We start from the raw sequence: 27,840 nt of genomic DNA, 5'->3' as shown, positions 1-27,840 counted from the left end.
TGTTCTACCTCCTTGGAAATAGGGTAGGGCCTGTGAGTGCATGTCATCGTGGGCTCCTAAAAGGTACATTCTGTGGAGCTTACGGAAGTGACTTTATTGAAACAAAAGATCTTTGCAGGTGTTATCTCAGGTCTTGAAATAGGATGACCCTAGGTTACACTAAACCTGAAGTTCAGTGACAGATGTCCTCATGAAAGTCAGAAGAGAGGAAAGCAATGGCTGCTGGAGTGACCTGGCCCTGGCCAAGAGGCTTCAGCAGCCACAGGAGCAGGCTGGGCAGCTCTGAGGAAAGCACAACTCTGCCTGTGCTGTCTTAGGACCTCAGTCTTCAGAGCTGGGAAAACTGTCCTGCGGTTTTGGGCCCTGGGCTGTGGTGGTTAGCTCTGGCAGCTGCCATGGGGTGTATCCTCAGTCTGCCATAGCAGTACGGCCAAATCTTACCTCCTCTGCATGTCTGGACTCAGTGCTCTGGTCCATGGGCAGCCCATGGGGTTACTATGGGTTAGATGCCCTAAGGATCCCGTGTCATTCCTGATGTAAGAGCTGCTTTAGACATCCTCTTCCCAGAGGAAAACATCTCCAGGGTGTGCAGAGAAGCTCCGTTTTTGTTTGCTTTATTATACAACCAGTGGTGAAATCAATAATTTCCAGGTCTTAGACTCCAGGGTAACCATAACAACCAATTCAAAGTGCAAAAAGGTTGGGGTCTCTCTCTTTTTTTTTTTTTTTGGTTTTTTCGAGACAGGGTTTCTCTGTGTAGCCCTGGCTGTCCTGGAACTCACTTTGTAGACCAGGCTGGCCTCGAACTCAGAAATCCGCCTGCCTCTGCCTCCCCAGTGCTGGGATTAAAGGCGTGCGCCACCACGCCCGGCTTAGGTTGGGGTCTCTTACTGGTCTGACCTTGGCCTCCTGGGTCTGGCCCTGTTCACGGGTCTTTACCCTTACCCTAGTGTTTATGCTCCAAGAAGATTCATCTCTTCCTACCCATCCTACCACAGGACCTTTGAACCTACTATTCCCCCAACCTGGACCACACCCCTCCCTCTCTGCCCCTTCACCAACTAACTCCTGTTCCTTTTTTGAAGGTGTTCAAGGAGCTGTCTAGTTGATCTCTGTGGACCAGCTTTGCCCGGCACAGCTCTCATTACCAGCCTAGCATCCCCACCCCCTCTGCCAGTCTTTACCAGTGTCCAGCCAAGGGCAAGACCAGCCCTGAGTCCACCAGCAACCCCTTGTTCTGACCAGCACAGTCAAGTCCCACAGCGGGAATCCCAGGAAACACCAGTGCTTACCTGCAATGTCCTTCTCCCCAGTCCGAGTCCCAAACTGGCTGCTCATTCGGCCTTTGTACAGAACTCCGTCTACCCCCAAGATGTCCACCTCAGCCTGTGGGATGGCCCAGGTCCCAAGTCAGGGTCTCCATTGCCATCCCCTTTCCTTGAAGCACACAAATGCCCAGAGCCAGAGCACAGCTTCCTCAAGGTACCCAAAGATCAGAGCTTCATCTCACATCTGGGGCTGGGTATGCTGGTATCCAGCCTCTGGGAGGGGACACAGCCAGACTCACAGTGTCATAGTTCATCAGCTCAGGGTCCCCATAAGGATAAAGTGTTGACAGGTCATGTGACTTGTGCTTCAAGATGTTCTCATTTCGGGGCCCATCACCCCAGTCCTTCTGGAAGCCCTGACCCTCCTCATGGACTCCAAAGTTCTGGAAATGCAGCTGCTGCTGTTGTTCCCTGGACAGGGCAGAAGATCAGCAGCCACATGGAGACCCCCTCTACCACAGAGGAGACATGCACAGGGCTCTGGATAGTATCAAGGAAGATGGGCAGAATGGCAGGCAGGCCTGGGGGATGGTGAACCAATACAGACATGGATAGTTCTGGGAGAGAGATAATCTATACTCGCTTCCCTGAACCAACCACACCTGCAGGCCTGCTCTGGCCTTGCCATGCACATGCACGCTCTGACCTGGACTCCAGCCGTCAGGCACAGTATGAGAGCCAGCATAGGTGGTTTCCTTCCTAACGCTGGTGCTGACTACCACTTAGTTGTTCACTCCGCCGACCTGGCCTCACCCCTGGCTGGAAGCTCACATAGGCCCTGGAAGGACCCCTGCCACCCAAGGATGAAGGAGATGGCAGCTGGCTAGGCCAAGTGAGAAAAGTGATAGCAGGTAAGAATCCCCAGCCACTCGCTGGCTGTGGCCTTGGGAAGGTCACATAGTCTGAGTCTCAGTCTCTGTTCAACTGTGAAGTGGGATGATAATAGAAGGCACTTCCCCAGGAAGCCCTGTGACCCAACAAAGTTTCAGCAAGGGTTCCCAGAGGATCCTCCAATTATTCACCCATAGGAAACAAGCATGGTAACCCTGGATTCCAGGGCTCATAAGACTTAAGGAGAAGCCCTCCTATTTGCAAATGCCCATTCATTCAGCAGTGCTAGGGATTCATCCAGGGCCCTGTGCATGCCGGAAAAACGCTATCGCTATCGCTTTTGTTTTTACTTTGACGCAGGTTTTACACTGAAGCCTATGAAGCCCTTATGATACGTTTGCCTCCGTCTTGTGAGTAGCTGGCACAGTATGCCTCTGCGACAGGGCCCAGTTAAGTTCCAGGTCACAGTAGATGCCAACACAAATGTTGGTTCCTCTCTTCCACTGCCTTATCAGCCACACCACAACCTCCCAGACGGGCATCCTGGGCCCTCATTGGTGCCCGCATTGAAGGAAAGTTTCTCCAGGACAGGGGTCTTGGCTCTCTTAGAGAGTGGGGTGGACATAACCCTCACCTTATCAGCTGCCGCTGCAGATACTCATAGCTGTTGGCACTGGCTGGCCTTATTCGGGGCAGCCCATGGGTGTTGCGGATGGTGATCAGCTGTCTGCAGAGGCAGAGCAAACCAGAGCTGTGAGAGGTGCCCACGGCCAACAGAGGGCCCCAGGCTCCCAGGCCTGGAGAGAGGAAGTGGAGTACTCTTCCCCCTCCCAAACTGGAGCTCTGCAGCTCACAGCCCAAAGCCCACAAACAAACCCTGCAGGACTTCTGACCACTGGGGGAAGATAGAAACACCATTCTGGATATGAAGTCAAAACCAAGCCAGGGGTGGTGGTGCACCTGTACAATCTCAGCACTTGGGAGACTGAGGCAGGAGGGTAGCAAGTTCAAAGTTAGCCTAAACTATTAGTACAAACTGAGTTCAAGGTTAAGGCTATCTTTGGCTATATAGAAAGGCCTTGTCTCCAGTAATAAGTAAGTAAGTAAATAGTAGTTGAAAACTAAAGGAAGGGGCTCCTAGAGATATGTTGCAGGTAGGTGTTTGCCAGGAGCTTGGGTACGTGGAGGGGAGGCACTACTCGGAAGGGGCCTGGTGAAAGGCACAGGCATGCGAGAGCATGGCAGCTGTACGTCATGGACTTGTAACTGTGGCACCTTCCTTCAGATGGCTAAGGTTGTATCCTGTGTATTTTGCCTCCAAAAGGAAACAAAAATAAGGAAACTCAGAACAGCCTTCCAAGGAGCTAGGCCCACTCCACCTCTCTGAGCTATGTGGTTAAACACATGCAGAAGTTTCCTTACATATAGATGGAAAGCCGAAATGATGCGTGCTCAGAGAGACATTGGTTAGCATTTTATAAAACACAGGAAGGCACCAAGGAACAAGCCTCATGACCAGGGATAGACCTGGACATTCATATCCTTCCAATATTTCTCCATGTTTATATAATTTCCCTTAGTCTCTGGAATGAAGCACTGACAGCGTTAAAGGTGAGAGGACAGACATCCCCCATCTAGAGAACCACAGAGGTGGAACAGGCGGTGGTGGCTATAGAATGGCGTAGACAGATGGGTATATACATGGGCAGGTGTGTACATTTGCATATGGAACAGCTGTATGTGCTTGAGGCCTGCAGGGCAGTGTCAGGGTGTTTATAGGTGACTACAGTAGAAAAGCACACCCGGGACCTGCACTGTATGCTGGACCCTGCAAATCTGGAGGACGCCCTCTGCCGGCGGTACTCACGGGCCAGTCATCATCTCTACGGGCCTGTCGCAGGAAATGCACTTTACCCTCTCGAACAATTTCCTGGAGGACAAGGAAGTCAGTGGCCAGGGTTTAACAGAGCCCCGGGCAGGGGGTGAGGTGAGCTTAAAGTCCCTTAATCCCCTTTGTTTGTGCCTGTGGCCCCGGGACAGAGCGCTTTGGTTTCCCACCCACCGAAGGCTCAGACTGGCATATCACATCTATTTTTTAAAAAATGTCCTTGGCGGAGGGAGGTATGTGGAACCCGATGACAAGCCTGCCTGCCTGGGGACAGGAATCACTGGGCCTCGTTGTTCAGATAGGTCTGCCAAATGTGTAGGCTTGTCCTGGTTCCCTTCCCCTCTCTGAGCCTCAGTTTCCTCATCTGAAGAGAAGGCTAGAAGCGCTCTGCTCCATCCCTCCCTCCCTGCCCCCATCCCCATGTCTGAGATCTGGAATTCTAGGCTTTCCTCTATTGGCAGGAGCATCAGCAGTACCACCCTTGGTGAACTCACTTCTTAAAGCCTGCAGCGCTGTCTGGGTCGAATCGGAGACCTTCTAGCAGAAGCTTCCGGACCACCTTCCAGACCTCTTCTACGTCCTTCTTCAGGCTATTCAGATCGCTCTGGACTAGCTGCCAATCACAGGGAAGACAGAAGCACAGTCAGTGAGCTCACCTGAACAGCCTGCGAGTCAGTCATACACAGAGTAAGAGAAAGACATCAAGGAGTCCCAACTCAGGAAAACCATTTACCTCATGGCTTTGTGGGTGCTCTTGGCACAGGGAAGTTACAAGGTGAGATTTCCAGTGGCCATTGCAAGAAATGACATTAATTCCTGCCTCCAAACCCACTGTTCTGCTCAACTGCAGGGTTGGAGGCTGGAAAACTATTTCTCCAGTGAACACCATGCCCTGACTTTAACACATCTGATAAATATTTATGGAAGGTTTGCTGTAAAGTGGACAGTTCCTTTAATAGACTCACAAAGTATGTGTAGTGGCTATTCCTGGTTGTCAGCTTGACTATATCTGGGATGAACTACAATCCAGAATTGGAAGGCTCACCAGTGATCCTAATCTGGAGGCTGGGAGATATAAATTTCTGACCTGGATCTTGGCATGGAGATCTTGAGGCATAGTGGCTATGGATTCCAGAATATTAAGGCAGGGAGATCTCAAATTCAAGGTCACCTGGGATTAAAGGTGTGGTGGCACACACCTTTAATCTGGGCTACACCTTCTGCTGGAGACCATATAAGGACATTGGAAGAAGGAAGATTCACTCTTTTTGCCTGCTTGCCCTGTGGGACTGAGTAACTGCTAGATCCTTGGACTTCCATTCACAGCTGCTGCTGACCATTGTTGGGAGTCAGACTACAGACTGTAAATCATCAACAAATTCCCTTACTCTATAGAGACTACCCACAAGTTCTGCGACTCTAGAGAACCCTGACTAATACAGTATGGAAACATCACAATCAAATATTACTACTACTACTACTGAGACAGGAGAGAGAGACAGAGAGAGAAAGAGAGAGCACAGATCCATTTGCCTCTATCTCTTTAGTGAGATTAAAGACATTAAAAGATTAAAGGCATGCACCACAATGTCTGGCAAATTTATTTTTTCTCTTTTAAAACAGAGTTTTGGTTGTTTTGGGGTTTTTTTGTATGCTTCACATCATGTGCTCAGTCCCATTCACCTCCCTGTCCCCTCATCTCTGCCCTCCACCCTCACAGTCTTCATCTCCCCTAAAGAAAATTTAAAAATTAATAAATAACAAAACAAAAAAATCTAAACGTGGAAGCTGCAATGTTACATGTTACACAGTTCATAGATGGGGAATGTTGAGGGGGCCAACTCTGTCTGGGCCTGGGTGGTAGCTGAGCTGGTCAGCACACCAACTCTCCTGCACTACCAGGGCAAGCTCTCTAGTACTGCCTGGGCTAGTTCACCCAATTCTGCAGCTTGCAAGGGGCCAGGCCAGCTCTCCCTGCCCCTGCCCAGCATGGCTGTTGAGGGTGGGACCGGTTAGGAGTGGATTTTGATTCTTTCTTTTCTTTCTCTCTCTTTCTTTCTTTCTTTCTTTCTTTCTTTCTTTCTTTCTTTCTTTCTTTCTTTCTTTCTTTCTTCCTTCCTTTCTTTCTTCCTTTCTTCCTTCCTTTTCCTTCCTTCCTTCCTTTTCCTTCCTTCCTTCCTTCCTTCCTTCCTTCCTTCCTTCCTTCCTTCTTTTTCTTTTCTTTTCTTTCCTTTTCTTTTCTTTTTTCTTTTTTGTTTTTTTTCGAGACAGGGTTTCTCTGTGTAGCCCTGGCTGTCATGGAACTCACTCTGTAGACCAGGCTGGCCTCGAACTCAGAAATCCGCCTGCCTCTGCCTCCCGAGTGCTGGGATTAAAGGTGTGTGTGCCACCACGCCCGGCGACGGATGATTATTTCTTTTGAGGCACTGCTTCACTATGAAGCCGAGTCTGGCCTGGAGCCCACAATCTTCCTGCCTTAGCATCAGAAGGGCTGAAATTGCAGTCTTATACTTCCACATCAGACTTCACAATCCACTTTAGAACACCATTCTCCAAAGAAACTCCATTATCAGTCACCCCTATTTCTTCCTAAATCCTCAGCCCCTGGCAATCACTGGCCTACTTTCTGTCTTTAGGATTTGACTATTCTGGATCCCAATTTGTTTTCCCTGTAAGACAAGATGTTGCTATATTACCTCAGCTCACCTTCAGACTCCGTAGCCTAGACTGGACTTGAACTTGTAATCCTCCTGAGTGCTGGGATTACAGGTGTGCACCGCTCCACCCACATCCCAAGTACAGTGAGTTATAAGATAATTCCTGCTTGGGTCACATTACCAGTCCAGCTTTAGAATCAGCTCCACGTCAGCAAGAGAAACGTGGGTTGCCTGATCTGTGGATGCTATGGGGTTGTGACTTTGCATTCATTTGGATCCTTTCTTTGATGAACATGTCTCCACAAAGACAGTGTCCCCATCTGCTTGGCTCACTGCTTACCCAGCAAGGAGCACAGGGGCTGGGACTCTCTGTCTACATTCCCAAGGTAGTCACTGAATGATAAATGAACAAATGACAGGCATGGAGAAAGCCACCTTCAGCCCCAGCCTACCAATTTTCTTGCACCACCCCAAGCATTCTTGAAGTCAGCCTCCAACATGGCTCCAGATGTGGCTGTGACTCACCATTGGAGCCAGTGTCTCCTGGCATTGAATGGGATCAGCTTGTATAGCCAAGAGGCTAATACAGAATGATGCGAGTGACTTAGACAGCTGTGTAGCAAAAGACACTGTACATTCTTCTTACTGTCTTGGGTCACTGGGTGTCTGTGTGTGTGTGTGTGTGTGTGCATGTGTATGTGTCAGGGGAAGTTGGCTGCCATGTTATAAGGCCCCTTAATTGGCCCTAAGAAGGAGTCATTAAATGAGAAACTGAAACTTTTTTCCAACAGTCACATGAGGGTACAGTCTTTGAAGTGGCTTCATATAGCTCATTCAGATAATACAGCCAGGAATGACACGTTTATCTGACCTTGTGAGTCAAAGGTCCATCAGTATTTGCTCTTTGAGGCTGCTAAGCTCTGGGACATTTTGTTAAGTAGCAAATGCTAACTAATACAGGCTCACCTTGGTGTTCAGGTCCTTCCTGAGATGTTTCAGAGCCTTCTTCCAGTCAGACTCGTAGTTTGTGATCTTCAAGAGCATGCTGTGAATCATCTCATTCAGCTCCATCGCCACCGTCTCCAAGTCCACTCGGTTTGCCTTGCTTGCCAGTGCATCCCTGTTAGCTTTCTAGGGAGAGGGCATCCAGGGCAGCAAGACTGCTGGGAGGTGAGACCCGGGTCAGTTTCTCTAGCTGAGGGCCATGAATGTACAGCCTTGGCTTAAGTTCAGTGTTCATTTCTATACTGCCTCAAACACAGCTGTGGGATCTGAGCCAAACAGGAAAGTTGACATGTGATTTTTTTTTTAAGACAGAGTCTCATGTATCCCATAGTCCAGGGTGACCTTGAATTTCTGATTCTTCTGCTTTCTGTGGTAGAATTGTGGGTACCTGTCACTATGCACAGTTCATGTGATGCTGGGGATTGAACCCAGGCCTTCATGAATGCCAGGAAGGCACAAGACCAGTTGCACTACATCCCCAGACTGATTGATACCTGATTTTATTTTATTTTATTGTTTTTTTTTTTTTTTTTTTTTTGAGACTGGATCTTGCTATGGAGCCCTGGCCAGCCTGGGACTCATTTTGTAGACTAGGCTGGCTTTAAACTCACAGAATCTACCTGCCTCTACCTCCCAAGTGGCGTGTGTCTCCACACCTGACCCGACGCCTGATTTTTATTTTATTTTATTTTTTTTTTTTTTCGAGACAGGGTTTCTCTGTGTAGCCCTGGCTGTCCTGGAACTCACTTTGTAGACCAGGCTGGCCTCGAACTCAGAAATCCGCCTGCCTCTGCCTCCCGAGTGCTGGGATTAAAGGCGTGCGCCACCACGCCCGGCTTTTTTTCTTTTTCTTTTTTTTTTTTTTTTTTTTTTTTTTCTGATTTTTAAAACAATAGTGTCACCAATCTCCAGTCAAGGAAAAGAGGAGTGGGTGGGTAACTTTTGAGAGGACTGGGATTTCCTGAGTGAATAAAGGCCGAGTGAGCGCTCCTGCCGCCTTTGCCTGGGTGCTTCTGCTCCCTTGGTTGGCAAATCAGAGGCTGGGGATTGGCAGGGAGAGGAAATCGGGGCTGGAAGGAGGTCTCAGCTTACTTCATTCAGCTCCAGATCCATCACATTTTTATCTGCCTTAACCAGGTCCAGCCTTTCGATTTCTGCCTTGAGGATCTAAGAACAGAACACAGGCAAGTCAGCCTTTGTCGTGACCTCGAGGGTAGCGTCTACTCTGTGCTTCCAACTTTGCCATGTGGACAAGAAGTGGGTGGGACTATTAGAAGGCTCACAGGCAGCAGGAACAGGAGAGGGCAAGAGCAAGGGACAAGCTGATCCTCAGAGATGGTGTCAACCTCAAAGCAGCACAGACCAGGGCTAGTGATTCACTTCCGTAGGTGTTGAAGGTCAGTTCACCTTATCTGATCTACAAGAGGGCCCACTAGTCACAGACCACACATAATTTCACGAAATCCTCTGTTAGTGCTGGCTTGTCCCCTACTAACCTATCCCCATGACAGGAACAGCAGCTTGCTTGCTTGCTTGCTTGCTTGGGAAGAGCCTCCCTTGTCCCCAGAGCCTAGCATCACTTTTTCTCTCAAGTCTCACATTGGCTTCTCTCTTCACTTCTGGTCTCCCTTACCCATAGGAAAAACTTCCAACTTAGCTACACAGTTGAGGACTGCAGCCTGTCTTCAGCCTGTCTTGCATTTATTCTGACTGGGATGTAAATAGTGGTCAGTGGGTATGGTTAACCTTCTTCACCCACCCTCCCTGTGTCCTAGTAGTGCTAAGGATGGAGCTCAGGGTTCTGTGGATGCTAGGCAAGCACTTACGACCTCACCTCATGTCCATCCCCTACCCTCTTTGCCACTGGCTTGAACATAAGAGTTAATGATCAGAGACCAGCCATGATGGTCCAAGAGATGACAAAGAACTAGAAACTGGAGCTTGTATCTGCAACACCAACAAACACCCTACCAGTTCTAAACCAATTGCTTGAATTTTTTAATGTGAAAGATAAATACATCTGTATCTTAAGTAGGTTACTTGGGGATTCTTATGTTATTTGAAGTTATCCTCAACTGTAATTCACGTCAAGTCATTACCACATCCATCTTGTCCCCAGATGGTTTTCCAAGGTCACCAACAAGAGAGGTGGGTGTGGCAAAAAAAAGCCCCCAGTTTGGCCTCTCAGTTGCTTTCTCTGGCCCAGCACTAGCCTGCTTGCCTAGGATGCATGAGGCCCTAGGTTCTCTTCTCAACCCCGAGGGAAGAAGAACTGGTTCAGGGAAAATGTTATGAACATAACTGTTGGTGCAAGAAAGCCCCTTATCCACTCACTGATCCCTTCAGCAAATGTCACTAAGCCTTAAATCTGTCCTTCTACCCTCAGGTTGATGACACAAAGGCTCTCAAGATTGGACACTGTCCAAGCCCTTTACATATGGGTGATTCTTTAAAAACAAATTATGTATATAAATGTTTTAGCTGCGTGTATGAATGAGTACCACAGAATGCACGGTGCTCATGGGACCCAGGAGAGGGCACCAAATCCCCTGAGGCTCAGGTGCTTGTGTGTATGGGTTTTGGTTTGATTTTGGACAGGGTTTCTTTGTGTAGCCCCAGCTGTCCTGGAACTAGATCTATAGACCAGCCTGGCCTCAAACTCACAGAGATCCACTGTCTCTGTCTCCTGTGTGCTAGGATTAAAACTGTGTGTCACCACTGCCCAACTTTGGAGTTAAAGTTTTAAGCTGCCGTGTGGATGTTGGGACCAAAAGCCAGGTGCTCTGCAAGAACCAGTGCTCTTAACTCCCTCCAGCCCCTGGGATTTATTTTTAATTGAAGTATAATTTATGCAGAATAAAATGTTGTCTAGTTCCCCTGTATTTTGTAGCCCCTTAGAGGATGGTCTCGCAGTCCCAAGGAGCAGTTCTCCTGGGCCTCCCTCTTGGTCTTCAGACCTCCGAACCTTCAAGTCATCCATGCGAATCTGGAGCCTTTCCACTGCCCTGTCCAGCACCATGTAGTGACTCTTCATCGTATCTATCTGGTGGCCCCAAACTCTCTCCAGCTCTTCTTCCTAAACAGGAGAGACAGTGACATCCAAGGCCTCTGCTTCTGATATTGCTACAAGTGGAAGGGTCCTGAGACCAAGAAGAGATAGCAGGCCCGTGTACACAGTCTGACATCTGACAGCACAGGAGATACTTATTGACAGAGACAACAGAGTCCGCAGATTAACTCTGCATGGATGCAGCTGCTGTGCCACCCCAAGCACTTCTTCAGAGCCTTACTGGGAGGGTGACAGGAGGCTGGATCCTAGCTCAAGCCAAGCCACCATCTTCTTAAAAGCCCCTCTGTGATCACGACACTGACCTGCAGCCTGGCCTTCTGGAGGTTAATAATCTTTTCTTCCAGCACATTTACTGTGTTACCAAGCACGCCAGAGCTTCCCATGTTAGCTGAAAGTGAAAAGAGGGACCAGCTGTTAAAAGGAATGACGGAGGAACGTGACTGGAGAGAGCTCCCATGTTTATGCCCATGTCCCAAAGGAAGACAGTGAGGAAGTCTGGGGGCACTTAAAGAGAATGATAGATTTTCTATTACAGTTTTTAAGAAATTCACAAAAGAAATTCTTTTGTGAACCAAGCATGGTAGTGCATGCTTTTAATCTTAGCGCTCAGAGGAAAAAGCAGGCAGATCTCTGAGTATGAAGCCAGCCTGGTCTACAGAGTGAGTTCCAGGACAGCTAGGGCTTCCAGAAAAACCCTGCCTTAGAGAAAGAGAGGGGAGAGAGAGAGAGAGAGAGAGAGAGAGAGAGAGAGAGAGAGAGAGAGAGAGAGAGAGAGAGAGAGAGAGAGATAAAGGGAGAAGGGAGGGAGAGAAATTGACTAAGGAATTAGTGGCCAAAGGAATGAGTGGCTAATGTTTGAAAACAGTTTGTGGAGGAAGCCTGAGGAGGCGGCTACAGGGAGGATCAAAGCCTCTGCTGCCCTCCCCAGATTGGCCAGGCCTACCTAAGTAATTTAAGCGTTGGTTTAAGGTGGTTGACAGATTTGTAAACTCTTCTTTCAGGGAGTTATGTCTGCTGGGCATCTGGGCAATGTGACTCATGGAGTACTGCACAGCCTTTTTCTTCTCTTCAGGACTCGTAGCCTGCATGGCATTTATCATGGCCTGGGACAGGACTGGTTTGGATGTGAAGGGGTTAAAGGGTGCTGCAAACTCTTCAGGAAACTCTTCCACCTCACCCTCAACGAAGGGTATGTTGGAAGTGGCCCCATGGTCAAATCCTGCACCCAGGAAATCTGCAAAGGCCCCTAAAGGCCCTGATGATGCAATTAATGCTGCCTTGGTAGCCATCTGGTTCGCAGGAACGTCCTGGATGGCCTTTACCGCATCTTTGGCAAGCTGGGCAGCTGAGTTTGCATGGGCTGCGTAGGCGGCCGCAGCTGCTGCAGCTGTGGCAACAGCAGACCTCAGCTTCTTTATGGCAGATGAAGGGCCCTTACGGCGTGGTTCCTGGGCCTTGTCTTTCTGAGGTCTGTCTTTGTAGACCACCTTTTTGAGGACTTTGACTTCAGGAGCCTCATCTTTGGTGTCTGAGTCTTCGGCGTTCACATCCTTGGAGGCTTTGTGATAGGAAACCCTCTCCTTGGGGGTTCTGTACTTGGGGACCTTTTCCTTGGAAATCCTCTCCCGAGCTCTTCCCTTGGGAATCCCATCCTGGGGAGCCCCTTCCGTAGGGATCTCTTCCTCAAGAGCCCCATACACAGCCATCTCTTCCTGGGGAGCCTCATCCATGGGCATCTCCTCCTGATAGCCTTCCGGGTATTGTTCCTCATACTCAGGCCCTCTTTCTTCAATATCTGGGTACCACTGGGTCCCTTGTGGCAGTGGCTGAGTCCATGATATGTCACTTCCCATGGCTGGGAAGGGAACCCTGGGCATCGGGCCCATAGGCCGAAGTGGACCTTGGCCAGGCTGGTAGGGACCTATACCCCATATAGGCCAAAAGTTACCCCTAGCCAAGCCTCTTGGTAAGGCCCATGCGCTTGGGGTAGCCATTCCAAGTCTAGGCCCATAGACTGGCATGAAATCAGGCCCAGGCACAAAACCAGGGACAGGGCCAGGGACAGGGACAAGGCCAGGGCCAGGGCCAGGACCAGGGCCAGGGCCAGGGCCAGGGCCAGGGACAGGGACAGGGCCAGGGCCAAGGACAGGGCCAGGGACAGGGCCAAGGACAGGGCCAGGGCCAGGGAAAGGGGCAGTCTGTCTCAGACTCTGTGTCTGAGACACAGAGGCCTGAGCCCACTCTGGCCTCTGGGAGTCAGCAAGTTCTACAGCTCGAGTGAGATCGTCCTCTCTGAGGGCTCCTGTGGTTCCTAACTGTACCATGGTGGGCACAGGGGTGGCACTGTGGATGGGGATATGGATGTAGCCAGCATCCTCAGGCTGCTCCAAAAGAGACCCTGGCAGAGAGACCATGCTCTGCCAGACTCCGGACGGCTCCACTTCCAGCTTCTGCTGTTCCTGCAGGGGAAAGGTCCGAGCTCGTTGGTCTGCTCCCTCCCCCCCGCCCCCCCCCCCCCCCCGGTATCCCAGGCTTCCTTTTCCGCTCACTGGACTGAACATGGCCTCATGGAGGCCACTCCAGAGCACCATCTCCTCAGGTTGGGGGACAGCTCGAACCTTGTTCTGGAGGGTAACCTATGTAGTGGGATGGAGAAAGCGAGTGGATGGCAGGGTAGGGCAGGGTGGGAGATGGGATACTTCTTGGAGACTTGCCTGCTCGCTGAAATCCTTCCCGGAATGTGCTGTCTTCCAAACTCACTGTAGCCCCTAGTGCACTGGGCAAGAGACTGGAATCCAAAGAGCTTACCACTTCCCGCTGCAGGGCACCCAACTTCCGGCTCTGTGTTTTCAAGTCATCACCGAGAAGTTCCAATTTTTGTGGGTTTACCTGTCCAAGAAACTGAATCTGAGGCTGGGGTACGGGTTCTGATCCCAGCCTGGCTACTTCTTACCATATTAGCTAACAGAGTTTGGAATGGAAGGATGGAATTCCCAGGAGAGAAAGGGGTTCCATAAAAAAAAGTTTGGAAAATGTTGGGCTACAAAGTATTTAACAATCTCTGAATTTTTCAGGACACTGAATGGATAGCTCATTAAGAATCTTCAAGAGGAGCCGGGCGTGGTGGCGCACGCCTTTAATCCCAGCACTCGGGAGGCAGAGTCAGGTGGATTTCTGAGTTCTGATTTCTGAGTCTACAAAGTGAGTTCCAGGACAGCCAGGGCTATACAGAGAAACCCTGTCTCGAAAAACAAAAACAACAACAACAAAAAAAAGAATCTTCAAGAGGGGCAAGGTCACAAGGGTGGCGGAGCAGACATGGAAGAAGGACTGGGAAGTAAGCGTGAGTGGGGTGCATGACATGAAGTTCGCAGAGAATCAATAAAAATGTTATGTTATAGGGGGAAAAAGGAATCTTCAAGAGGAGAGATGGCAGTGTGGCTGAGTTGGTGACGCTGCCAAGCATATCTGAAACCCTCAGCTTGATCCCCGGTGAGCTTGCTGTGATGTGGAGCAGGAGAATCAGTTCTAAGCCAGTCTCTACTACAGGAGGCCAGGCTGGCCTTTGTAAAGTACCCTGGTACAGAGCAGATTAACACTGAGAACACTGAATCTGCAAGAGATGGGTCAAGGAGGAATTATTTCTCACACATACTTGCCCCAAGGCTGTCCTTTCTATCGTTTCATGGTCCTGACCCAGCCCCAGCTTAGCCCAAGGCCCAAATGCTACATTAAATCACTCTCTTTAGGGCAAATAGCCCAGCTGTACCACTCTGTGACCCCAGCTGGACTTCAGCTGCTGTGGTCTAGAGGCTGCTGCCTCTTGCTTCAGGGATTCTGTGTCACTCCATGGCAGGCTGCAATGTGCTCAAGCTGATGGCATGGAGTAGTAGGGGCTCCTGTACCTGTGCTAGGTTTAGCCTGCTTTGTAGAGTGGATAGTGCTTCCAGTGAAAGACAAGCTAGTGAACCTGAATTCTGCAGTTTCCCAATGCTCGGGCAACCTTGAGCCTCCCAGCAGCTACATGGCGGCTCCCAACCACCTGTAACTACACCTTCTTCTGAGCTCTGCATGCACCACACACACACATGGCACAAAGACATGCAGATGAGCAAAACACGCAAACACAAAACATTAAAACACATACACCCCACCCCCACCCATTCCCCACCCCACTCCCACCCATTTAAAGCAATTTACAAAGTAAAAAACAATAAATTCTATTATATTTCCTTTTTTTTGGTTTTTGGTTTTTGGAGACAGGGTTTCTCTGTGTAGCTCTGGCTGTCCTGGAACTCATTCTGTAGATCAGGCTGGCCTCGAACTCAGAAATCCACCTGCCTCTGCCTCCCAAGTGCTGGGATTAAAGGTGTGTGCCACCACACCCGGCTATATTTCGTAAGTTAAGATGAAGTGGGTTTCTGTTATTGATACCTGAGGGATCACAGATAGTTCAGGGGGACAGGGCAAACAGTTTTTCAGGGCGGCTTAAACCTTTCTCTTCCCTTCCTGGTGGAGCAAAGGGAGAGCGATGACTACCTTTTCAAATATAAATTTGATCGTGTCCACATCCTTCTGAACGGTCTCAACAGAGTCCTTGAGGACATGAAGGTCAGTGAGCAGATCCTGCAGAGTCCTGGTAAACTGAACAAGGACGAAAGGGAGGAAAACCATGAAACTTGGTGTAGAGAGAATAAGTCACATCAGAAGCTTTTGGTGACAGCCACGTAAGGGATCTTCTTGGTTCTTGAAAGGCCTAAAATGGATGTTCCCAGAGACCTGTAAAGGGAACTGAGAGCAGCCCTGGGTAGGAAAAGCACACAACAGAGTTCCTTTCTCCCTCTCCTCTCCCTCTACCCCCTGCTCTGTGTCTGTGTGTGTGTGTGTGCATGTGTGTGTGTGCATGTGTGTGTGTGCATGTGTGCGTGTGTCTGTGTGCATATGTCTGTGTGCATGTGTCTGTGTGCATGTGTCTGTGTGTGTCTGTGTGCATGTGTCTGTGTGTTTCTGTGTGCATGTGTCTGTGTGTCTGTGTGCATGTGTCTCTGTGTCTGTGTTTATGTATCTGTGTGTCTATGTGTCTGTGTGTCTCTGTGTTTATGTGTCTGTGTGTCTGTGTTCATGTGTCTGTGTGCATGTGTCTGTGTGTGTCTGTGTGCATGTGTCTGTGTGTGTCTGTGTGCATGTGTCTGTGTGTCTGTGTGTCTCAGTGTGTATGTGTCTGTGTGTGTCTGTGTTTATGTGTGTGTGTGATGTATAATGGACATGAAATCTCTAGAGAGGCAGTATAAATAGCTTTCATGAGGGAGCCTTTGGAGGCTTGGAGCAAGGGAGATAGGACTAGACTTGCATATTTATTTATTTTAATTTAAAATTACAAAGTGACTCGTTTTTTGAGGCAGAGTCTCACTGCATAGCCCAGGCTGACCAGGAACTTACTTATGCAGCCTACACTGACTTAAGAGTTCTGCATCTGCTGCCCAAGTCCTGTGGATTCATAGTTTTCAAAGATCCCTCTGGTTGTATGTAGAAACTGACTCTGGCTGGTGAGAGAGGAAGTTCATAGCTCAGCTCACAGTGACTGGTGATTTTCTGTGACTTTCTAGGTTTTGATTCTTCAGTTATAAAGTTAGTGGGAGTGGAAACACAGTCATGTGTGCAAACACCCCAAAGTGTGATTAGCTATTTCACACATAACAAAATGGCACAAGCCAGTACTTCTCTACAGTTACACGGAGAACAAATGTATAATTTATATACATTTTAAGGATGTAACTTCCTGGTAAAAGATGAAGAATGGCATAATGGGTAACAATAAGATATAGTAAGCCGGGTGTGGTGGCGCATGCCTTTAATCTCAGCACTCGGGAGGCAGAGGCAGGCAGATCTCTGTGAGTTCGCGGCCAGCCTGGTCTACAGAACAAGTTCCAGGACAGCTAGGGCTACACAGAGAAACCCTGTCTCGGAAAAACAAAACAAACATCCAGCTACATGCTATGTAAAGGGCATGTGTGCATGTGTGTGCGTGCACGTGTGCGCATGTGTAGGTGCATCTCTGTGTGTATGAATCCCAGAGGTCACCATCCACCTTATTTTTTGAGCCAGGGCTTTCAGTGGGATCTGCAGATCATTGATTGGTGTAGGGTGAGTGGCCGGCAGTCCCAGGTTTCCTCTGGGTTCTGCATCTCCAGCACTGGGATTCCAGGTGGAAACCACATGCCTGGCTTTTTATGTGGTTGGCGGGTAGAACTTAGATCCTCATGCTCGTGTGACAAACACATTACCAACTGGGGCATCTCATCAGCCCAAGAGTGCCACACCATTTCCAGTAGGATCTATGTGACAAGTTCCACAGACTGAGGCAAATGACCTCAAAAGGGTCAGCACTTGGGAGGCAGAGGCAGGCAGATTTCTGAGTTCGAGGCCAGCCTGGTCTACAGAGTGAGCTGCAAAATACACTCAGATTCAAACTGCCTCTGTGTTTATTTCTGCTTGTCACTGCCAAATCCTTACCCATCTAGCTCCGAGGACCCTCATTCCAGGGACCCCTGTAGCTGACTGGGGTGGTACTTGGCACAAGAGCACCACAGCTATTTACTTATTTATTTGAGACACATTTATTTATTTGTTATGCATCCCAGGCTGGCCTTAAACTTAAACTCCTTTGCCTCAGCATCAGGAATGCTAAATTTCCAGGCATAAAACATATTTCAAACTAAAAATCATAAATAAGTTGAAAAGAAAAGAAAAAGATATTCTCTGAGAGCAGTGACCGAAAGAAATCTAGAGGGACTGTAGATTTTTTTGTTTGGGGTTTGTATCAATCCCAAACAAAAGCAATGGATCAGCACTTACAGGATGCAGGAGCCGTGTGCACAGAAGCACTTATTTCAGTTACCAATGACTATGTCACTCAACAAATATCTCCATGCAATCTTCTATTAGCGATGGCTCATGACCATAACTCTTAAACTCAGGTGGTAGAGCCAAAGGAGCAGGAGTATGAGGTCATCCTCAGTTACAGGTTTGAGGCCAGCCTGGGCTGTGCAAGACAGTCTCGAAACTAGCTGCCTGCCGTTCATGATGATGTATGCAAACATAAAGAGTTCTTGTCTCAACAAACAAACAATCCCAGTGAAATTTTAACTCACTAAATCAAGCAGTATGTGAGAACTGTATGTCATGGCCAAGTTGGATTAATCGCAGTGGTTCAATCAATTGCTTATCTAAAAGTCATTTGATATAACACCAGTTTAAAAAAATCCTATCTATCAAAAAGCAATAAATTTGAGTGTGGTAGCTCATGCCTTTAGCTCCAGAACTTGGGAGGCAGAGAGAAGCAGGCAGGTGTTTATGAGTTCGAGGCCAGCCTGGTCTGCACAGTGAGTTCTGGGCCAGCCAAAGCTGTGTAATGAGACCCTGTCTGGAACAGCAAAGCAACCAGCCAAACAAACAGAACCAAGCAATAGTGCATCATCTCAGTTGAGTCACAAAAAAAGCATTTATTAAAGCCCAACCCACTTTCATGGTAAAAACTGGTGATAGTTAGAACTTCCTCAGCTAGATAAAGCCTAGGGCCAAAAGACCTAGATCTTAGTACCAGAGCGCTCACCATGTGTGTGAAGCCACAAGCAGCAGCAAGCCAGCAGACAGACTAGCCAAACGGCAGAGTTACCATCTCACCCCATGCATCTGGCCAGCATAATTAGGCCACAGACAGGAATAAAAAAAATTTGATTGAAAAAGAAGTTAAAGCCGGGTGGTGGTGGTGCACGCCTTTAATCCCAACACTCGGGAGGCAGAGGCAGGCGGATTTCTGAGTTGGAGGCCAGCCTGGTCTACAAAGTGAGTTCCAGGACAGCCAGGGCTACACAGAGAAACCCTGTCTCGACCCCCCCCCCCCCAAAAAAAAAAGGAAGTTAGACTAAGTGCCTTGGCTGGTAACATTATCTTTCATCTAGAAAATGCTGAAGGGGCTGGAGAAGAATGTCAGTGCTTAAGGTGCTTGCTGGCCTTGCAGAGGACCTCCACTGAGACCGTTCACAACTGTCCTTAACTCTACTTCCAGGGGATGCTCTCTTCTGACCTCTACTGGTACCACACAAGCATGTGATACACATACACACATACAAGCAAAATACTGATACACAGAAAAGATGATAAATCTAAAAAAAAAATTAAAGAGAAATCGATGGCTAGAACTAATAAATTAATTCAGTAGGTGTATAGGCCCAGCCTGCCGCCCTCTTGTCTCTGTCTCCTATTCCCTGACCTCTTTCCCTCTGGAACAAATGAATCTCCTCTGTGCTGAGAACATGGTCTTGGAGGTCCTTTCACTAGACACTTGGATTCCATCCATGTCCTGGTTAGTTAGGTCAATAAAGATTTCTCAGATAATTAGAATATATCATCTCCTCCTGATTCTGTCTTAAAATAATTTTATTTATCCTTTAATAATTTCATACATGTACACAATGTACTTTTATATTATATTTTTTATATTATGGGTGCATTGCCCGCAGTCTTCTCTGTGCATCATCTGACTATCTGGTACCTTAGGAGTCTAGAAGAGGACATCAGGTCCCCTGGGTTTGGAGTTGTGAGCTGCCTTCTGGATGCTGGGAATGGATCCTGGTCAGCAGGAAAGGCAGCCAGTGCTCTTAACCACCGAGCTTCAGAATGTACTGTTAAGATGGCCACGCTCTCTAAACTTGTCTACCAGCCCATTCTAATATAATCTGATCCCCATCGGGTAAGTTCACAAAGTTTGATAAACTTGCAGTTCTTGTGGAATCTCATGGCTCCAGAATAGCCAACGCAATTTTAAAGAGCAACATAGGAAACCTGAACTGGCAGATTTCAAATATCAAGACAAGAGTCCTGAGCACAGTGTGGTGGAGCTGGGACTAGAGGTCAGGGTCAGAGCACTAGTCCAGTATCCACAAAGCCCTGGCTTCTGTCTCAGATATAGCAAAAGAAAAGAAGTGTGGTGTTGTCATGAGGACAGATGTACAGATCTATAGCAGAATAAAGCTAACAGCCTGGAGACAGACTGACAGGCTCATATTTAACTAATTTGTAAAGATTTATTTATTTATTTATTTATTTATTTAATATTTATTTATTTATTTATATGTAAGTACACTGTAGCTTTCCTCAGATACTCCAGAAGAGGGCATCAGATTTCGTTACGGATGGTTGTGAGCCACCATGTGGTTGCTGGGATTTGAACTCAGGACCTTCGGAAGAGCAGTCGGCGCTCTTAACCACTGAGCCATCTCGCCAGCCCAGTTTTATTTATTTTATGTGTACGAGTCTTTTGTCTGCATTTATGGCTGTGTTCCACATGTGCACATGATACACCACAGAGGCCAGAGAGAGCATCAGGTTCCCAGGGACTTGAGTTACAGATAGTTGTGGTCACCCTGTGTGTGCTGAGGATTGAGCCAGGGTCCTCTGGAACTCACTCTGTAGACCAGGCTGGACTTGAACTCACAGAGACAACCCTATCTCTGCCTCCCAAGTGCTGGGATTAAATGTGTGTGCCACCATCACCGGGCTTGAGATGGGTTCTTAAGGCCCCAAGCACTTGTGATTGGAAACTGTTCTTCAGAGAAGGCTGTGCTATATGTGGGTGCCACTGTCTAGTCCTGCTTCCTCTCTCCTTCTCCTTTAGAGCCACTAGGGGACCAAACTCTTCAGGCAGGAGTAACCTTTCCCAACAAACACAGCTAAGTGCCAGGTAGGGCCACACCTGAAATCCCAGTACCCAGAGGCCAAGATCATTGTCTGCTGCAGAACAAGTCTGAAGCCAGCCTTGGCTATAAGAGACCCTGTCTAAAAAAGAAACAACGATAAATCTTCCAACCACAGCAACTGCTACCCTGAAAAGATGGCTGCCCCATGAATAAGGGCTCAACAGAAGCAGGGCTCTGTTCCAGCTGAGGGTCTGTTCTGTGACACTGCATCGGACACTTTCCTACAGCCAATAACCCACCTCTCATGTCTGGGATACACCCTGCTATTAAGAGGACTGAGTTAGCTAGAGCCAGGCTAACTTCCATGACAGGCTGCAAACTGGCAGTTTGGAAGACTAGGCCTAAGTTTCTGTTTCCCAGAATTGAGAACTCCGGGATCCAGGAACCCATGGTCAGTCAACCACAGCCGCAGGCAGCCAATCCAAGGATACCTTGCCGTCTGTCCTGAAGTAAGAATAGGTAGCTAGGATGAGTAAGCCACCCCCTGAGAAGTCTCCAGAGCCTAACCAATTATAGAACCAGTCAGACCCCTAGAGATAGAGCTAAACCATCCAGGTAAAAGGGCACGTACCCTTCCCTGGAATCCCCCTGACAATAAAAGCTAGATCCACCAGAGGTCTCCCTTGCCAAACAGGGAGACTGCTGCATGCAGGAAGTTCAGCTGAATAAATGCTATGTGCTTTTGCATACTATTTGAGTCGGGGGTATACTCTTCAGTGATTCTTGAATCCTAACAGGCTCAAGCAGCAGTCAGTCACAAGTTTGGACAAGCTGGCTGCCACCCTCACTCAGGCAGACACTGACCTAAGCAGCTCCATTGTTCTTGCACCAGGCACTGTGGCAACCTCATCCAGTGGCTCGCTGGCAGCAAGCTCTAGTGGCCGGAACACTCCTTATCGGTACTGACAGTCCTCTGAGGGTTACAGTGCCAGGTCTGATCCTGTCCACCAGGCTTCTCCTGAGCAGAATAGGCAGTCTTCTGCGGCTTCTCAGGGCATGAGAGAGTTCTAGAGGCCTTTACTCGGCAAGGTCAAAGACTTGGTGGCAGGGAGGCAGACTGTGGCTAGCACTTCCAGCATCTGTGCCCACCTGTCCTGCCACGAGGCCCTAGGCTATCAGCAGCAGCCTTGTCTCCAGAAATGTTGTCTTGAAGCCCAACAAGGCTGATGCTGGCCCAGGACCCACCTATGCCAGGCATACCTACTCTGTTCCTGAGCACACAGGTTTTTATAACTTCAAGACATTTTATTGCCCCGAAAGAGAATTCTTTCACCATCAGCAGTCATTCCTCATGCTGCTGCTTCTTAGAAACCACAGATCCTCTCTCTGGCTCTTCGGATTTGCCTCTGCGAGATACTTTATATAAATGGACTCCCAGAGCATGTGGTCCTCCCGCCTCTCACCCTTCACAGAATGACTGGCACTTCTTCCTGTATTGCTTGGCTCTTGCCTAGTTTCAGACCTGGCTGTGTTGACCAGATGGGGTTTCTGTGCCCTGCAGCATGCTACAGCCTCAGGCCCCTGTGTTCTTTGTATCCTTGTTTCCCTGCCCCGGCTAAGTCTCTGAATGATGATATCAACCGCAGGCAGAGCACCTCAAATGTGGCACTGTATGATTTACAGTTAGTGGGAATTTTTTTTTTAAGGTGGACTCTTATGTGGTCCAGACCAGCCCTGAACTATTTATCAAGGATGACCTTGAACCCCAGAATTTTCTGTATCACTCACATACTGGAATGTAGCCTCCATACCTGGCTTATGTGTTGCTTGGATAGAACTCAGAGCTTCCTGCATGCTAGATGGGCATCCTATTAGCTGAGCTGTCTCTTTAGCCCCAGTTCATGTGAATTCCAACTACAATCTTGGAATAAAGAAACATCCACCAACAGTTATCAAGCTCCACCCTTTCCTGCCAGCAGTTATTTTCACATGGCTCAGTTAACCTGTACTTCCACTTCACCATCTGAAAACTGGGATTAATAAGCACATGCCTAGTAGGGTTACTACAGAGCTTAAAAGTGCTAACTGGTGCAGTGTGTAGCTCACATGGTATGCAATGAGCACTGTTCTCCTGGATAGAAAGCAAAGGGAGAAGGAAGTGGGACAGGCCAGGTGCACAGCCCAGGAAAGTCACGAGGCACAACACTGAGATAGGAGGGCAGCCTGTGTCTTTAATCATCTCTACAAACTCCAGTTGAAGATTTAACACCCACAGCCCCTCGGTCAGACACAGCAGCCTGTCTGTGGCTGGTGCCCAGTTTAGGCTCTCATCTGAGACTTGCTGGGTGACTGGTGTAATTCTAATGACTCTGCCACACATTGTGGGGGTGTGTGTGAGAAGAGCCCTTCCTATCTCTAAACCCATCCCAAGCTAGTGGCAATTCTCTACTTCTCTCTAGTCTAGGGTTCTTCTAACCATCAGGGCACATAGACTGGTGGAGACCAGAAGAGAAGAGTTCCCGAACACAGTGCCTCACTCAGTCTGGACCTGCAGCCTTGCTCCTGGCTCTCAAAATGTCATCTTTCTTCTTAGTTTAAACTATATCAGCTGGGTATGGTGGCGCATGCCTTTAATCCCAGTACTCGGGAGGCAGAGGCAGGCGGATTTCTGAGTTCGAAGCCAGCCTGGTCTACAAAGTGAGTTCCAGGACAGCCAGGGCTACACAGAGAAACCCTGTCTCAAAAAATAAAAAAAAAAAAAACTATATCTCCCCACCTCCTCCACCCCATGTCTCATAAGGCCTAGGATTTACTTAGTCTTAGCTGGGTGTCAAGGACCCTTCCTCTACATACCAGAAGCTCAAGAAGGAGATAGAACTCTGATCTCCATTTCACAGACCATGGAATGGTGGTGGAGGGTGAGCTGCTCAAGGACCATGGCTCCAGATGGATGTGGGGTCAGTGAAGAAGTGCCCTCAGCTGAGAGACACTTGGATGGCTTCTGTTATGTATATCAGTGTGCAGGTGTTTGGTTGAATCTGGTTTTAGTTCTGATTTCATACCCAGGAGTGGGGCTGCTAACACAGTCACATGGTGACTTTCTGTTTCACCTCTTGAGACCTGTGTGAGCTGTGTTCCAGAGGAGCTGCACCTTCTTAGAGCAGTGGATGAGAGTTCAGTTCTCCTATCAACAATCCTTCTTCACTGGAGATGAAACGTAAGGCTCTATGCTTGCTAGGACAGTGTACTACCACTGCGCTAGGCCTTTGAGACTTGAGTTTGATAGATAGTTCAGGCTAGCCTTGAATCTGAGTATCTCTTGCATCACCTTTCCAAATGGTTGGAAAATACTCCTGGATGTTGCATATTAATACATTTATTATTATTATTATTGTCTGTGTGTACATGTGCATGAGATTCTGAGACTTCATGGAGGATAACTTGTGGAGTCAGTTCTCTCCTTCCATCATATAGATCCCAGGGGTTCACCTTGGGTTGTCAGGCTTGGCGCCAAACAGCTTTACCGTATGAACCATCTTTTTTTTTTAATTTTTATTTATTTATTTTATGTATATGAGTACACCATTGCTCTCTTCAGTCACACCAGAAGAGGGCATTGGATCCCATTGTAGATGGTTGTGAGCCACCATGTGGTTGCTGGGAATTGAACTCAGGACCTCTGGAAGAGCAGTCGGTGCTCTTAACCGCTGAGCCATCTCTCCAACCCCTAACCACTGAGCAACTTCTCCAGCCCTTTCTGAGCCATCTCTCCAGCCCCTAACTACTGAGCAATCCCTCCAGACCCTAGCCACTGAGCCACCTCTCCAGCCCCTTCTGAGCCATCTTAAAGGCTTTGTTTCTCTTTCCTTTTCATTTAAAAAAGTTTAAAGATTTATTCACTTTATTTTATGTGTAGAGGTTTTTCCTGCATGTTTGTTCATGCCTGGTGCCCTAGAAGGTTAGAACAGGGCATTGGAATGGAGGTTATGGGTGGCTGTGAATCTGGGAAATGGGAATTGAACCCAGGTTCTCTGTAAGAACAGCAAATGGTTTTATCTTTTGTTTTGATCTTTCTTTCCTCTTTTTTTTTTTTTTTTTTTTTGAGTCAGGGCTTTTCTGTATATCCTGGCTGTCTTGGAAATCACTCTGTAGACCAGGCTGGCTTCAAACTCAGAGATCCACCTGTTTCTGTGTCCTGAATGCTGGGATTAAAAGTGTCCACCACCAAAGACTGGAGCAACAAATGTTCTTAACTGCTGATTTATCTCTCCAGCCCCTGGTTTTCTTTTCTTATTCTTTCTGAACTGGTCCTGTTGCTATAGCTACACCCTAGAGTAGGAAGGACTAGAGCACGACATCCCATCTGAGTCAAGCACTGACTCACTCCTGGCTTCAGTATTACTGGCTGTGGAGCCTCCAGCAAATTGTAGAGCTTTTCTGAGTACCAGCTATAGCTACTCCTCACCTACAGAATAGGGATAACTACCCGTTACACAGCCACTTCTCATGGATTCGTTTTCATTCATTTTATCTGTGTCTCTTGCCAAGTTGACGCTCCTATTATCATGATGACTATAGTGTCTCCTTGATGATAGATCCTCATATTAATTGATTTTTGAGATAGGGTTTCTCTGTGTGTAGCCATGGTTGTGCTGAAACTCACTCTGTAGACTAGGCTGGCCTTGAACTCAAAGAGACCCATCTGCCTCTGCCTCCCAAGTGCTGGGATTAAAGATGTGCACCACCACCATGAAGCCTCATTTTTTTAAAAACTGAAGAGTCACATGACACAATATTTTTATTATTGTTATTTGACCAGGGGTCCTATGTACCTAGGCTGGAGTGGAATTTGCCTTGAACTTCTGACTCAGCTTCTATCTCCCAAACATTAATCTTACAAGCACCACATGCTTTTACCTGGGGCTAAGGATCCAACCCAGGGCTTTACACATGCAGGCAAGCATTCTATCAACTGAATTTCTTCCTCAGCCAAAATTGCCATTTAAACATATGTATGAGGCAGGGCAGTGGTGGCACACACCTTTAGTCCCAGAACTCAGAAGACAGAGGCAGGTGGATCTCTGTGAGTTTCAAGTTAGTCTGATCTACAGAGTGAGTTCTAGAACAGGAAGGACTACACAGAGGAACCCTATATTGAAACAACAACAACACCCAACCCCTGCCCCACAAAAATCAAACTAAAAACAACAAATAAAAAAGATCTTTGTGTGTTTGTGTATGATGCTGTGTAAGTGTGGGTACCAGTGTGCTGTGCATACAGGAACCAGAGTACACCTTAGATGTCAGTCCTCTCATGCTACCTTTTTTGAGGCAGAGTCTCATTTCTGCTGATTGACAGGCTAGCTGGCCCTTGATTTCTGGGAAATTTCCTCTCTCTCCTCATTATAATTGAATTGGAATTAGGCCTAGAAAGATGTCTCAGCAATGAAGAGCTTGTATTGTTCTTAAAAATGTCTTAACTTCAGGTCCCAGCTCTCAGGTTGGGTGGCTCACAACCAGCTATAATTCCAGTTCTAGGGAGATCTGATACCATCTTCTTTCCTCCAAGGGTTTCTTCACACATGCACACACACACACACACACACACACACACACAAGAAAGAAAGGTGGAAGGAATAAATTTAGAAGGAGAACTTGAATTATAGAGACAGGCTACTGTGTCTGTCTTTTATATGGGTTCAGGGAATCTGAACTCATACTCAAGTTTATATAGCAAACACTTTACCCATTGAGCCATCTCCCCAGTCCAAATTAGCCAATTCAAATAAACAATTCAGTGGTGCTGACACCATAGACAAAGTTCAACATCCTTCACTTTGATGGAGTTTCAAACATCTTCATCATTCCAGAAGGAAACCCCATATCCAACTGGTTGCCGTGCCCTGTGCCCCTCCCTTGTCTCCTGGAAACTGCCAGTCTGCCTTCAGGATATGAACATTTGCCTATTCAGGGTATTTTGCAACAACAGGGTCTTTAATTATGTTGTCTGTTGTATCTGGCTTCTTTCCTCAGTATACAATTAAGGACGAAAGCTTGGAACCTCAATTCTGTTCAACAAAGTCTCACCTACTCTCCATAAGTGGATATATCCCATCCCAAGGGAGAAGAGGGGACATGGTGTCTAGGAGGAGGCAAGGTGTAGAGTGCTTCTCCAGAAGGGGGGTTTACCTTTTCTGTGGCTTTCTCATTGCCCTCTATCCTCTTCTGGATCTTGATATTATTCCACATCTCCTCAGCAGGCCGCTTGTCCCCATAGCTGTCCTCTACCAGCTGTGAGGTGGTGGGTATGTCCTGCATCTCAGCCAGTTTGGACTCTATCTTTTCGATTCGGTCTACTACTTGGTCAAAGATGTTGCTAAGCCTCTTCATTGGGTTGATGACAGGCTGGGCATCTCCCTCCCTGGGTATAAACACAGCCGGTGAGGATTGAAGGAAGTCCTCTTCCCCTGAAAGGACTTTCTTGAGCTCAGCGATTTGGATGTGCTCCAGTATGCCCTGGAGCAGGAGATGAAGGGCCTTGAAGTTCACTACCCCACACTGTGGGATGGCTACGTTGACCAGCTCGGTGAATGTGATAGAGAAGCTCATCCTGCCAGGGGGTCGGTTGATGTGGCAAGGCTTCTGGGCGCCCTTGGGGACAAGTAGCGGCTTTCAATTATCTGAACTGCTACACCAACAGGTCCTGAGAGGTTTGGGGTGGCAAGTCACAGTGGTCAGCAAGGAATGGCCTCTGTCCTTGTGAGAGCTCAGACCAGAGCTTCTGGTTGCTAGGATGCCAGAGAACATGGTGGAGTGGGCATGCTTCCGAGAACCCAGGGTGGGGTGGGTGTTCATAGGGTGAGCTGGCTAGAGGAGGTGTTCAATTAATATTTGACAAAAGCTTAAGGAGTGAATGGCAGCCTTTCATTGAAGCCCTCTGATTACATAAGGCTTATGCCTCTAAGTGACACAGAGAGGTGAGGGAAAGGAAGTTTCCTTGGAAGTCTCTGGAATCAGGACAGAATACAGTTTTCTTGGAGTCAGAAGGTCCAAGGTTTTAAGAAGAGAGGACGAGAAAAGAGCCTAAAGAATTAAGCTCATTTCTGGATGTGGTCAAAGACACCACCAGGCACCCAGGCACTTCACCCTGAAGATCAGGTAAGAAAGTCAAGGCATGTTCTAGTATCCAAGTGTCGTACATTCCGGTGGCCCAGGTGAGAAAGCCTCTTGAGTGTTGGGCATCATTGCTCGCCTGGGTGGTGGCACACATGTTTAATTCTAGTACTCAGGAGGCAGAGGCAGGCAGATCTCTAAGTTTGAGGCTAGCCTCACTTACAGAGTGAGCTCCAGGAGAGCCAAGGCT

The 27,840-nt window shown here is 48.0% G+C and overlaps 1 protein-coding gene across 1 annotated transcript in view; it reads right to left on the bottom strand.

The window, feature by feature from the left end:
- CUNH16orf96 (chromosome unknown C16orf96 homolog) overlaps positions 1-27,242 on the bottom strand; it is a 29,046-nt gene extending 1,804 nt beyond the window's left edge. Inside the window, exons 1-14 of the mRNA XM_085832446.1 lie at positions 26,667-27,242; positions 15,319-15,423; positions 13,588-13,668; positions 13,329-13,415; positions 11,723-13,238; positions 11,082-11,167; positions 10,675-10,785; positions 8,802-8,876; positions 7,671-7,835; positions 4,542-4,660; positions 4,027-4,089; positions 2,794-2,886; positions 1,568-1,739; positions 1,293-1,386 (exon numbers count right to left, since the gene is read on the bottom strand). Of these exons, the coding sequence (XP_085688572.1) occupies positions 1,293-1,386; positions 1,568-1,739; positions 2,794-2,886; positions 4,027-4,089; positions 4,542-4,660; positions 7,671-7,835; positions 8,802-8,876; positions 10,675-10,785; positions 11,082-11,167; positions 11,723-13,238; positions 13,329-13,415; positions 13,588-13,668; positions 15,319-15,423; positions 26,667-27,086 (3,187 nt within the window). The 5' untranslated portion in view covers positions 27,087-27,242. The remainder of the gene's footprint in view (positions 1-1,292; positions 1,387-1,567; positions 1,740-2,793; positions 2,887-4,026; positions 4,090-4,541; positions 4,661-7,670; positions 7,836-8,801; positions 8,877-10,674; positions 10,786-11,081; positions 11,168-11,722; positions 13,239-13,328; positions 13,416-13,587; positions 13,669-15,318; positions 15,424-26,666) is intronic.
- Between the last annotated feature and the right edge of the window lie 598 nt (positions 27,243-27,840).

This window comes from Mus caroli, unplaced genomic scaffold, assembly GCF_978045245.1.
Source record: "Mus caroli unplaced genomic scaffold, Mus_caroli_1 scaffold_17, whole genome shotgun sequence".
NCBI lineage: Eukaryota > Metazoa > Chordata > Mammalia > Rodentia > Muridae > Mus > Mus caroli.
Note: the sequence above shows the minus strand (reverse complement) of the source record. Positions and strands in the feature narration are given on the sequence as shown.